The following is a 14,615-nucleotide window of genomic DNA, read 5'->3' as shown; positions in this document are numbered from 1 at the left end:
GGATATATTGTGATCTCCATTAACAATATTATTGAAACTCATTTCAATGGATTGGAACCCCTTCTAATTCAGCCAATTCAAGAATTATTGATCATCAGAATAATTCTCAATTGATCCTACGATCACCAGTGACACCTAGCAGTATATAATGGCAATCCAGCAGAACTGAATAGAGGAACCTCTAGATGCAATTGTCGTGTGATCTGATTTTGCTATCGTGAGTCCCGAAAAGACTAAGGTTATGGATAACTCGTCAACCTGATCTTATCATATATAAGACTCAATCAATCTGAGTTCTTAGTGAATCCTTATGGAAACTTTTTTCTATCATTCACTTGCCATAGCCATGGAATTCCAAACTCAATTTCATGATTAACCTGATCTTGTCGTATGTAAGACTCAATCAATCTGAGTTCATAGTGAATTCTCATGGAAACTCCTTTCTATCATTCACATTTGCCATGGCTATGGACTTTCGAACTCAGTTTCATGATCCTTATAGGACTTCTCCCTAACTACCAAGATCGATAGATCCCATATAGGTGCACACTCTATTCCTACAATGAACCTATTGCAGCCAAATACACCTCAAGACTCCGTATGACTACGAAACCGAGTTATGGTAGTTAAACTACAGTAACCTCATTGTGAATAGTCGAGACACCACAGGTCGAAGAACTATTCATACTACTACAGCATCGAGTATGTCACGATGAGAAGGTAGATATCCAAGTGACTACTCATGTTGGTCATGCTCAGCACCCTTATTCCCTAACAAGCACCTGCACTCTCGCTCAGTATCCCCACACTGTAGATTCGAGACTCATCTATCTATAAGAAAGCGATCCATGCACCAACCTATCTGAATCGATCATTGTCCACATGATGATCCCACGATCGGAAGCAGTTTATGAATTAACCACCAATAATACATGCCTCAAATTCTCAACTCTTGAGAATATATATCATCATCTTGTTATTTATTGAACGATTTATAGACACATTACACAATATGAATGGATAAATAATTCGAATTTTATTTCATTAATAAGTCAATATTACAAACTATGCCCTTAGAAAGATTACACATATCAACCCAATTGGCTTCTAGGGCATACATCTAACAAACAGTACATCTATGGACCACATTGAATCTAAGTGCAGGAAGGGTGTGTTTTTGACTGCATAGTACTTTGCCATGGGGCATACACCAAAGCCTGCTTTTACTATGTTTTCCCTTAATATATAGAAGATTCCTACTCCGTGCGTGGTCCTTGTATGGTGGCATTGTCATGGCATACCATTTTGTTAAATCCAAGTATTGACTTCATACCCTCGAAAGAATAGCATCACTATAACTTTCACTCTTCACACAGGTTTCATTTTATTAGAATATTGACGTGCAAAGTTGCAAACTAGCAAAAAAGAAATTGGGTGGCTTGTAAGACATTTCACTCATCAACAATATAAGCAAAATGTAGCTTAACAGTAAGAAATTAATTTATAAAAAGCATAAAAATTTATAGTAATCCCACAAAAACTTGCACTTCGCATAATGAACTTCCAAGTTCATTGAAGAATGACCAAATTTGACTCATGGTAGTTTAGCCCAACTACTATAAATTTAAACAAAAAAATAAGCATGAAAACTTAGTATATAGACTTCTTGAGCAAATTGCAAACTTATCAAATTTATATGCTTCTCAAGGAAAAGGTGTAACTTTATCAAATTTAACAAACCAATAGTATAAGGCCACCGAAACAAAAGCATCCAGTCATCGACAAACTTAAAAATCTAAGGTCCCTGCCAGCCTGCATAGAGAAAAAAAGTACAAGTGTTAAATGTAAATATAAGCAAACTACTTGGATCAAGGGAGGATGAAGAAAGGCCTTATATATAGCAACCATGTCAAATTCATAGAAAACAGATTACTTTGTTTAATATCATCTATCTGGAAGCAAAACGATAGGCTGCCAGGTGGCTAAACCTCTTCCAACCAAATGGATCTTGCATATTACTAATTAATTTTTAAGTTCTGATCAGTAATAATAATTAAAAATATTTTAGGATCACTGAAACATTATAAGTAATTGACACTTGTCATGGCTGCTAGGTAATTGCTATAAAATGCTGAGTCACTAAACCATACAATGAGTCCTCCAATAAGCCATGTTTTTATTATATGATAACTTTTAATCATATAAATACAAATCAACAAGCATGGAACCAGTTAATCTTAATGGTCCCAATGGAATAATTATCTAGCAACCCAGTTAATTAAAAAAATGATTTGCTTGACCTGAAATGAAATAAAGTGTCATATTAAGCCAGAAATGTGAGTAATTGTACACAGGCAGCAATATATTTTTATATTCTTGTGAATTGTGATAAATAAGTACAGATCAAAGTTCAAGCAAATATGTCGCAAAGTGTTAAAGAAAAAATATAGAAAGAAAACTATGTATCCACCCCCAAGGGAGGAGATTCGGAGACCGGATGTCACACCATTCTCTACAAACTACATAGTACTTAATAGCCTTCTTGATAAGAAAGTAGGTCTACCTCAAATGTTTATCAATGCCAAGCGGTAGGAGAGGAGATATACAAAGGCCGGCACTGAGGAGAGTATTGTCGAGAACCTAGTGACAAGGCAGACATTCTCGCAGCAGGCCGAGAAGATAGTAAAAGTTATTAAGCCTTTATATGAGGTGCTTCAAGCCATGAAAAACAAGAGATATCCCTAGATAAGCTTCTTATATCGCATGATGGAGAGGACAAAGTATCAGATCAAAAAATCCGATCTGAAACATGCCTAAGATCAAGGTTTACGGACTTGATACCGGAACCCATGCCGGCCGACCGGCAGTACGGGTCGGTATGGGTCCGTATCGGATCGAACCGGCACGAACCAACATAGAGGAAAAGAAGCAAACCGCAAGGAAGAGAGAGAAAGAGGAGAGGGGGAGGGAAAAAGGGAGGGAGGGAGAGTGCGGCCGAAGGAGACGCTGGTGATGGCCATAGGTGTGCCGTCGGTGCACTCGAAGGGCTGCCAGGGCTCCACTTCATCCGTCAATCCTCGATCGAGAGAGATAGAGAGGGGGGAGGAAAAGAAGAGGGAGGAGAAGCTATTGGAGAGGCTGTCGAAGGGCCTCTAGATGGCTGTCGAGGCCATCGAACAGTGCAATCATGACCTCCGATGCTGCGAGCGTGAAACAGGGGCGATCGCCTTATTTCATGGGATTTTTTTAAAAACCCTGATTGCAGTGAAGCCAACAATGGATTTGCTGGCTTCACTATTTCTTAGATTTTTTTAAAAAAAATTCTCAAACAATAAAGTCAGCAATGGATTTGCCAGCTTCACTAATTATCTTCCTTGTAAAAAAAAATCCGATAAGTGAACATGGATGGTCGCCCCTACTCAGCTGTGGCTCTGTCTGTGCATTTTCCGCTACCTGATGGCCACGACAACCCCTCCACCAACTGCTCCTTTGGTACAATCGCTCCCCTTCTCTCTCTTTCTCACTCGATTAAATGTTCTATCAAGCGACGCCAAGCCACAGGCCTCCGCGGCCCTCTGACGACCTAAGGAGCCACCATCAACCTCCGATAGCATCGTGCCATCTCTCCCTCCACTCCTCTCTCTCTTCGTCTTTTTCTCTCTTTTTCCCTCCTCCAACGTGCTATTTTCCTCAACTGAACCATCCTGATTTGCCATCAGGACGGCTCGAAACGCCCTGAACCGTCCAATTCAGGACAGTTCGGCATTCCATGCCTAGGAGTATATCGCATCATTAAGCAACAATGGGGCTATCTGATGGATAGGACTTGCATCTAGTAGGTAAGAAGTTAAAAATGCATTGAAAATTTGACTGCTCTTTCACTTGTACAACTTAAACAATTACATCTATATGCAGCTTACTATCTGAACTCGAGGTTTCAGTACATTGTACCTAGGATAGATATGAACGAGGAGCTTCTGACCTCTCTATATAATGTGATGTACAAGATAGAGCCGGATCCAGATATCGCAGCTATATGTCTACAAGAAGGATGTAAGGTTAAGTAACAAGTTTTTGTTTGGGGAGGGCAATGCAGATCAACCATCACAAGCAAAGAAAAAATGAATCCACATAGATTAGATACAAATAACGGCAACACTTGCTTAATGGAACATAGTTACTAACATGATACAATCTTATACATAATTTTGCTCAATATTTTTGCTACTAAATGGTGGATTTGTTTTGGTTTATTGGTAAGAAATCTAAAGTGAGTTGCCATCTGGATTCTCTCTTAGACGCTCTCTTCAAGTGATTGAGCGCAATTGGTCAACCTTTGCCCGCATCCACAACAAGCAGAGGAACCATCTAGCAAAGAAATGCCTCAACAATCTTGTATATGTTCACTACAATCTGAGATTAAGGTTGAAATGTTTTTAGGAGAAAGTTGAGCTGAAGTACTTGGACCTGACCATGGATGCTTTTGTTTATGGTGATGAAGATCTGATGATTGGATGCCTTATGTGCCAGCAACAAGAGTCGGAGCTTGATGAGCCATGAGGCGCTTTTGTTTATGGTGATGAAGATCTGATGATTGGATGCCTTATGTGCCAGCAACAAGAGTCGGAGCTTGATGAGCCATGAGGCGCTAGCGAGGCTCAACTAGATACTAAGAGATGGGCAAGCAACAATCTTCCATACAGGCTTCCAACTAATTAGCCATAGCTAGAGGGGTCACTAGGAAGTTGTACATCACATGACTCCATGTCTGAGATATCCTTCCAAAGATTTGAGCGAGAGATGCTTACAAGAGGCTAGCATGCTATCCGGTCATCTAAGACAGTAGGACAACTTTCATCCTCCCAACATAGCCAGCTAAAGCGAGGCACAAGGGGAGGACAAGCAGCTACTATATGCAGAGATAGAAAAAAGGAAAGACAGTTGCAACCTGGATGGAGTGTTGGGAATTGTGTCCCAAAGTCAATCGTTTGACGATTGTGCTAATTATAAATGTATATGAATTGATCAATAATAAAAATTATTTGATTTTTTTCATCACAAAGTTATATCTTCTAACGAACTCTTGTATTGCGATGAAGTCCTTAGGACTACTTTGATCGATAAAAGAGGATTTATCGTAGTCCTTAAACTGGTTCACGACCAAACGATACGCTGTTACTAGAATGATAGCGATATCAAGTGTAGGTCGTTGTGTGCCATATGCGTTGGCTGTCCTCGTAACCAAATGGTGTGAAGATACCGATATGGCATGCAGGTGAGATGTAGGAGTACATCGTCACTGAACGTGACCAACTACGGAGCACTCTGCTGTCAAGAGTAGCTCACAAAAAGTATGGGTATAAGTATCCCTCTGATCTAAGATCACCACGATGACTCGTAAGCAACTCACTGTACTTTGATGCCGGACTATCTGAATTTCTAATTCAATAATAGAAGATTTCTGGATACAATTAAATACTTGTCAAGTCGGTGCGTGAGTCAAGATGGGATTGACCCCTGCGAATTATGAGTTAATGTATCAATGCATTTCAATTTAGTAAAATCTGAGTCCGGATAATCCATGTGATGGATTTGAAAGGTTGAAATACAATATGGATGACTTATCTAGAATTGACAGTTAAATCCTAGATCTCTTTGAGCATTAGGATCAAAAGATGAATTATATGGTAACCATATGTCAGTAGGTTCTTGAATGTTACTTTACCATCATTCGACCTATCCGCACGTCGGATCCCATTGTTAGATTGTTACATCAATTGATTCAGAAATCTATTCCTGTGCTACCGGCTTAGGTTCGAATCTACAGGATCACACTCAAAAGAAATTTCTGACTGACCATATGCTGATCAATGATTAAAAATCTTCAAGGACTTAATCGTCAATTCGATTGATAGTTAACCTTATGCAAAAGTTATAATGAATTTATTCACTGAGTGTTAGTGAATTAATGAAGGATTAATTAGCAATTAGATTACTAATTAGCTCAATTTAATTGAGCAAAGAGAATTTGATTAAATCTAATTGAATTTGATTCAATTAGGTTTGATCCGATTAGGTTATAAGATGACCTAATCACTAAGGGAGAATTGTCTCTGATTTGATCAGGACTTGATTCAATCAATTCCTAATTGGATTAGGATTTGATAAAAGATTTATGAACCTAATTAGATTGAGTTTCATCGATCTATTTGGGCTTAACCAAGTGATTTGGTTTGGAGTCGAGGAAACCAAGAGTCTATAAAATATTGGACTCTTCTTCCATGCACCACAAACTTTCAATGCCACTTCTCATCACGCACAAAAGAGTTTTGCGTGATGTTTTCTCCACGCAAAAGGGTCTTCCACCCTCCCTTTCTTACATCCAAATATGGGTAAGATCTGGTCTTTAAAGGTAGGTTCAAATTTGATTTGAATGGTTACCATATAGAATAAGGTTTGACCTTATCTATAAACCTTGCCGCCCACTTCTTTTATTCTCTTTCTTTTGTGCAACAAAAGGAGGAATTTTTAGCGTGGGAAATCAGATAGAGATCTAATTTACCGTGGAAAATATTTGGCTGGGGCGTCCCATATTTTATTTGGCATGGAATTATGAGAGGGGGCGACAAAAAGAAGAGTCCAAACATTGTTGGACTCTTCACCCTAACCACTATTTGATGCCAAATAAAAGGGGTTTTATTTCTTGTGTGCATGTAAGAGAGAAACCAGAAAGGTCTTCACGATGAGAAGGCCTTGGGTGTGGGTTCATGGCGTGAAAGAAAGAGGAGAGTCCTCTCCTCTTTGGGTGAGTGAAAAACCTAGAATTCTAGGGTTTGTTCCCAAGTGTTTGGGAAGAGAGAAAGAAGAGAAGAGCGTCTCCTCTCCATACTTCTTCCTTATCCTCATCTCCTCCAGATATCCTTCAACCTCTGAAAAAGTTCGAGAGATTTGAAAAAAAGATCCAGATCAGCCAACAAGATGATCTTCACGCGAGCTAGCACTCCCGAGGAGACCGATCAAATCGGAGCTTCGATTCGACCCTCCGTAGAGATCGGACACATGCGGCTGCGAGCAACCAGCGAGGATCTCTTTACCACATCTCTCAACAGCGGCGATCATCAATCCGTACTCAAGTATCGAGTTCTGAACTCAGATAGATGTAGATTTAATCTACTATTCACATGTATGCATGCAGATTTTATCTTCTAATTTTTTTAGATTTTATATGCAATTATCATGTCATAGATCCTAGAGTAGGTTGATTTGATGATCAGATCATATGCATGTTAGGTTAATATGATTAATCTAATTACTTTCTACTGTGATTTAGAGATCGCCTACGTTTTCCAACAGAGAGGGGGGTCAATTCACTCATATTTAGAGATCAAGAGCAGTTATGACAGTTTTGATGGTCATGAATATGGTGGTTAGGGAGAGTGGAGGATAGGAGACTATCGTTTATGAGATATAGCCACAGGATGGTTTTCAGTTCATCAGTGAGTCCCAATTTATACATACTACATAAGATAAGGACCACGTTGCATGAGTTGGCAGAGCCCGCGAGGATATAATTGCATACAGGCAATGAGTTCCTCAAGGTTGTTCAGGATATGATGCAGCTGCAGATGACTTCGCACGTGAAGTAGAATCAATGGATATATCAGATTCATCCTCATAGTTTGGATTCTATTATCCATAGCTATATCCTGCTTATGATCTAGAAGGATATGGGTACAGTGCATCTGAGGCATCATCTTTCAATGGCTAATATCCTATATAGCCCAAAGCATCTTATGGATTGTATTTTGCTACTAACATATTCAAGTTCATATGACACCACTTAGAACAGAGCTTCAATGAGAGGTCTGAGACCAATTAAAATCCAACCCATATATCTTATGAGATAAGCATACAGGACTACAATGCCACTTGGTTAGAGGGATAGGTTGGTATTCCTCCTAATTCTACAAATGATCTAGATATTTATAAGTGACATTGACACTGGATGAGATTCTAGATCTTGATATGTATACTTTAAATACATGGAATTGATTGCGTCATTTTTATTTTGTATCTTATTGATTGATTTGAGAATATTAGGATTCAATAGGCTAGTCCTTGTAAGGCTATCCTTAGAGCAAAATGTCACATCAAGCTCAGACCCACGTCACATGCGATTAAGGGTGTACCAGAGTGATAGAAACGTCAACAAACATCAATTTGGGCTTAAATCATTCAAGAAACCCAAAAAAATTGATTAGAGATCTTAAAACCCAAAAAAATAAAAAAATAACAAAAAAGAATATTGGCATACTAGTTTTGAACTAGCACACAAGCCATATCATGCATCGGTATAGTACCGAACTGATACCGTACCAAACTAGTAGCTAACCAATATAGGTCCTGCTACCAGCTCAATGAACCTTAGAATCTAGTTTAGATCTACATCCAATAAGAAACAATGTGATGAAGGGAAAAATAAATGTGACAAACTAGAAACTAAACCATAGAAACAAAATGTAAAGGGATAACCAATGATGAAAAACCATGTCACCCAAGGTCTCCCTTGCACACACAATCAAAAAGAAGATGCCTTCAAGAGTTCCTTTGATATCAACATTATAAGTAGGGAAAGAATCAACACTATGCCATTAAGAAAGTAACAAGAATTTGAAGCTCAATATCGGACCTTTTTTCCCTAGTCATTAAGAGGAGTTCATCAATTATGGAAGAAGAGCCTGTCAAGGATCAGCCTTCTTCCAATCAGCAGCATGATCTTCAAGCTTCCAATGAAATCAATACCATGAGGAATGCAAAAAATCAGCATTTCACTATAAGAGTGCTATAAAGCACTCCAAGCTTGACATCCAATGGCCACTTAAAAAGAGTGCATGAGCCAGCCAACAACTCATAGCTCACTTGATCAGCAACCCTCTATAGGGCTGCTTATTAAAAGGGCTAGGGCCAAAAGCATCATGAGTTCAAGCCTACCTTGTATTATATCAAGAAACATCCAGCATAACCCAAATTTAAATTATTTATTAAGCATAGATCAAGCCTAGCCCGATCAAAAAGAATTAGGCCGGTCCTAGCCCAGATTCAACCCAAGGCCCAAGAAATTTTCTTTATGTCCATGTTCACCATTAAAAAATAAAAAAGAAAACTAAGGGCACATAGTTCCTTGATCCAACCTATAATAGAATAATCAACTAGAAGCTATGTCCTGCAATTTAGTCCCCAATCATTCCAGTTTCCCTGTATGACCACGAGTATAGTACTGTTAGACCATTAGCCATACAGTTTCACAACCCACTAGAACCCTAAATCGTGTCAAACATTCTTTTATGAAACTTGTTCATGCAAATCCCTTTTGAAAATAATTATTTTATTACTCAATAATTATTTTCAAAATCTTTGAAGTTACGGCTTGGCCAAGTTCAATATGCCTGACCATTTCTCTATCTTAACTAACCCCACTCATATCCGAATACAATAAAGTGTTGTGCTCCCAATCAAGAACATAGTCCAAGGTATCATGATTGATATAAAGTTTTGACCATAAATTTTCTAACCTCCTAAATATGGCCGGGTGTCTTATCCAAGTCAGGGGATCACTTGCAAATTCATCTCCTAGTTCACACTTCTACTTGAGGAAAAATATGATCTATGAGAAAAAATATAATCTTGTTGTTATTTCCTCCAAGTATGGGTCAATATTTAAATACGATAAGCCACAAAAAATGATAAGTATAGCTATACAAAAGTGGTAAGTATGGCTGTATAAAAATAGTAAATAACTATAAAATATATACAATAAGAGAAAAGAAATCAAAGGAAAATATTCAAAGATAATACTGCTGGTTGTGACAAATTTTTTTATAGATTTTCTTGTTTGCCGAGATCATAGTTGACCCTTGATTGTCGAGATATTGGCTTGATTCTTTCCTTCTTGGCTAGATTCTATAAGATCAATATGATTTTGGCTTATTCTGTCAGATTTGCTTGAGTATTGTGGGATTCTAACACTCTCCCTCAAGCTGATTAATAGATGTCTTCCATTCCCAGCTTGCTAGTAATTTTCTGAAATCTTATCGTAGGTAGTTCCTTAGTTAAAATATCGGCCAGCTAACTATTGTTAGATGTGTACCCTAGATGCCAGACTGGCCGACACATTCCTGTACAAATCTAAGGGCAAATTTGTAATTTTGACTATAAATCAATAAATGGGTTATTCTTCTATCACATTGTGTACATTGTGTCTGTGATACATCCTTTGAGTTAGTAGGAATGTCAATTCATATTTTCAAGAGTTGAAAATTTAAGGCATGAATTTACATAACTAACTCATAAACAGCTCCTGACCATAGGATCATCACGAGGATGGTGATCGATCCGGAAGGTTGGTGTACGATCGCTTCCTTAGGATAGATGTGTCTTGAGTCTACGGTGTGGAGGCATCGAAGCGAGAGTATAGGTATTTGTTGAGAACAAGAGTACTGAGCGTGACCATCTCGAGCAGTCATAAGTCTACCTTCTCGTCGATGACTAGCTCGATGCTGCAATTGTGTCTAGTTCTTTGACCTGAGGTGCATCGACAGTTCATCTTGAGTGTGTTATAGTTTGACTACACCATAACTCGATCTCCTAACCATTCGGAACCCTGAGGTGTATGTTGGCTGTAGCATATTCATTGTAGGAACTAAGTCGCATCAAGATGGGATCTATCAACCTTGATAGATGAGAGTAGTCCTATGATGATCGAAAGATCGAGTCCTTAAGTCCTGGCCATGACAGAGTGAAATAATGGAAAAAGAGTTTTTCATTAAGATTTCACATCGGACTCGAATCGATCGATTAATTCATATGATTGATGTTGGGTTTGACGAGTTCACCTTAACCCTAATTCAGTTGGGACTCATGATAGAGGAACTCAATCACACAGGTAGCTGCACCGAGAGGTTAGTCTTCAGTTCTGATGGGTTGCCACCATTGCTGCTGATGTCACTGGTGAATTTTGGGAGCAATTAGAATGATCTTGATGATCGATCATTCTAATTGTATGAATCAGAAGAGTTCTGATCCATCGAAAGGAGTTTCGATGATGAGATCACGACATGTCTCATTACCATACAGAATTGAACCTAATTGGATCACACTAACAAAGATTAGGATCTAGATGTCATCAATTGGACTAGCCCAATTGATTTGGATGAGATCCAATTAGGTTCAAAAAAATCGTGCTAGCATACGATTGAGCCTAACTTTCTCCTCGTGTAATCTTTTTCATCTCGACTGAGCCAAATGTGATTTGACTCACCCAGAGAACCTTGAGAAGGTTTCTCTCAATCTAAATGAAGCTTGTCCAGTTCAGAAAAGTCTTGTCTTAATTCATGAGATGAATTTAAGACAACACCTACTAATTTCTGTCACCTGCCATTTTCATTTTAGGACATCTGTCAAATGTTGACATATGGGTCTTAAACTGAAGGCCACTTGGCAAGAACTCATTGGAGGATTTTTGTGGAGTGTCCACATGCCAAATCCACATTAAATTGGGCGCCATAATCAGATTATGGCGTAAGCCCAATTGGATTAAGTGGGCGCCCCAAATGGATAAGGATGGAAAATCTTGATCAACATGGACTCTTGGGCGCCATCTCCCTTGTGCTTATCCAATGTTGGCGCCAACTCTAGGAGAGAGGGTGGGGTTCTTATCTGATGTGATCAGATGACATCACTCCACCAATCAGAATTTTTCTGAATTAAATGAAATTTTCTGATTGATCGAATGATGTGGCACTGCGCAGCGCAGCAGGGTCTATATAAACTCTGTCTGTGCCTAGGGTTTAAGGATTCTGCTCCCAACCCAGCAAAAGCCAGCCAACCCTCCTCTTCTCCACGTCCTCCCCGTGTTCCCTCTCCCCTCTTCACGCCCAAAAGGTTGGGCGTCCATCTGGTGAAGGATCAAGGCGTGGTGACGTCTTGAACAGGAAGGCTGCAGGACTTCTTCGACAAGCTGCTGCTCCAACTTCAGGAAGACTTTTGAAGATCTTCCTAATCAGATTTAATTTTGATTTTTGGAGCAGAGATTCGCGAAGAGAAGAGATCCAGATCCTGCCCGAGTGGACACTGGTAGAGGCCAGATGACTGCGTGGCTAAATCAGAACCTCAGGCTTGCTGCGATCATCTACAGGGTAATCAGATTACCCTTGAGGTATTTCATGTTTCCTCATGCTTTTAGATTTATTTTAGAATCAATATCAGATAATGAAATTAGATCTAGAGATTTAGATATGAAATAAAAGTAGAATAAAATTTTTTTAAAATTATTCCGCCCCAAATTTGATGAAATCTGAAAGATCCTACAAGGAAAAAGACGATTTTTGCTTCAACTATCTGATGGCATATAAGGAGTACGAATCAAGCCACTCTCCAACTTTTTTATAAAATGTCTATCTATTTCAATGTTCTTAGTTCTATCATGTTGAATAGAATTATGTGTAATGTTGATGGCAGAGTTGTCACCATACAATCTCATAGTTCCTTCTCTCTTAATTCTGAGATCATCCAGAATTATCTTTAGCCATAAAAGTTCATAAATTCCAAAAGCAATAGCTTTAAATTTGGCTTCAGCACTGGACCTTGCAACTACATTCTGCTTTTTACTTCTCCATATCATCAAATTACATCCTAAAAAAGTGCAATAGCCGAATGTCGATCTTCTATCCATTAGAGATCCTGCATAGTCCACATCTGTGTAACCTTCTAAAGTCAGTTCTTTTCTTTTCTTGAACAAAATCTCCTTTCCTGATGTGGCTTTGAGATAGTGAAGAATTCTATAAATTGCTTGCAAGTGTTTCTCCTTTGGATCATGCATGAATTGACTTACCACACTCACTGAGTAAGCTATATCCAGCCTTGTATAGGAGAGATAAATTAATCTTCCAACAAATCTTGGATATCTCTTTTTATCAACCACACTTATTCTTTCTATCCTACCTATTCTATGGTTCGGATCAATAGGAGTGCTTGCTCCCTTGCTGTCGAGATTTTCTGTTTCTTTAAGAAGGTCTAGCACATATTTTCTTTGAGATATGAAAATGCCCTTTCTAGAGTATGCCACTTCAATGCCTGGAAAGTACTTTAGCTTCTCAAGTTTTTTTATTTCAAACTCTTGAGCCAGATATTTTCGAAGAAATTCTTTTTCAGTTGCACCATTTCCAGTCACAATGATATCTACATACACCAGTAGAACTATAACTTCATCTTTAATTGAATGTTTGATAAACATGTGGTCGCCTTGGCTTTGTTTGTATCCCATTCTTAACATAGCCTTTATAAATCTTCCAAACCATACTCTAGGAGACTATTTCAAGCCATAAAGTGCTTTTTTCAACCAATGGACCTTATCTGCTCCAAAATTTCCATTAAATTCGGGTGGTGGCTCCATGAAAATATCCTCCTCCAAGTCTCCATGTAGAAACATATTCTTAACATTAAATTATTGTAGACACCAACCAAACATAGCAGCAAGGGATAGTAATATCCATACAGTGTTCATCTTTGCCACAAAGACAAAGGTTTCTTGATAATCCACCTCATAGGTCTGAGTATATCATTTTGCCACTAATCTAGCTTTGTCCCTCTCAAAAGACCCATCAGCTTTATATTTCAATGTGTAAGCCCATTTGCATCCTACTGGTTGTTTTCTTTAGGTAGAGTAACAACCTCCCATGTCTTATTCTTCTCTAATGCATTCATTCTCTTTCATAGCTTGTATCCAATTCCTATCCTTTAATGCCTCTTATACAGTCTTAGGGATGTCAATCGAATTTAGGATAGCGAGGAAGCTTATGTGTTGTGGGGATAGTCTATGCAAGGACACAAACTATGAAATTGGATGTTGAGTGCATTTTCTGGTGGCTTTTCTTAGAGCAATTGGTAGGTCCAAATCTTAAGGGATAGATTCCTTAGGATTAGACTCCTTGATAAGAGGAGGAATAGTTTCTTTACCTGATTCTAGTTCAGACTCATGGACTTGTATCAATTCTGGAATGTGCCTCTTCCTTCTTGAATACTGTAGTAGTTTAGATGGTTTCAGATTTGGTTGCTGCTGGTGCCCTTTCTGGATGATGTCAGATTTTGATGTAGGTTGGCAAGAAATAGAGGATGGTTGAGATGATGTCCAAGACGAAAAAGAAAAAGACAACTGAGTACGATCGAAATCACCAAGGAGAAATCTTCCCCATTCTGTATCTTCTTTTGAACTCTCCTCCTGAAGATACGAATGTGGAAGTTAAAAGAATAATTTAGTTTCACTACACATGACATCCATGGAGATAAACACCTTTCGAATTGAAGGATGATAATATTTGTAGTCTTTTTTGATATTTGAGTACCCTATAAACATACACTTTAAAGCTCTAGGATCAACTTTGCCCCTATTTTGGTAAACATGGATATAGGAGATACATCCGAACACTCTAAGTGGTAGGTTATCGAAAAAATGAAACTCAGGATAAAGTTCTGATGATACCTAAATAGGACTTTTATTGCCTAAGAGGCGAGAGGGTACCCTATTTATCAAGTAAGCTATTGTTAGGACTGCCTCTCCC

At 38.5% G+C, this 14,615-nt stretch overlaps 1 protein-coding gene across 10 annotated transcripts in view; it reads right to left on the bottom strand.

The window, feature by feature from the left end:
- LOC105033277 (protein DETOXIFICATION 46, chloroplastic) overlaps positions 1–14,615 on the bottom strand; it is a 137,525-nt gene that overhangs the window by 31,394 nt on the left and 91,516 nt on the right. For 8 of the 10 annotated variants that reach the window (XR_012135686.1, XR_012135684.1, XR_012135685.1 and 5 more), the window contains one exon: positions 1,741–1,812. The exons of the other annotated variants lie outside the window; for them this stretch is intronic. Coding sequence is in view for 2 of the 8 variants with exons in the window: in XM_073246278.1 (XP_073102379.1) it covers positions 1,741–1,812 (72 nt within the window). In the remaining 6 variants the exon portion in view is untranslated. The remainder of the gene's footprint in view (positions 1–1,740; positions 1,813–14,615) is intronic. 10 annotated transcript variants of the gene reach the window in all.

Source organism: Elaeis guineensis, chromosome 12 (genome assembly GCF_000442705.2).
Source record: "Elaeis guineensis isolate ETL-2024a chromosome 12, EG11, whole genome shotgun sequence".
Classification (NCBI taxonomy): domain Eukaryota; kingdom Viridiplantae; phylum Streptophyta; class Magnoliopsida; order Arecales; family Arecaceae; genus Elaeis; species Elaeis guineensis.
Note: the sequence above shows the minus strand (reverse complement) of the source record. Positions and strands in the feature narration are given on the sequence as shown.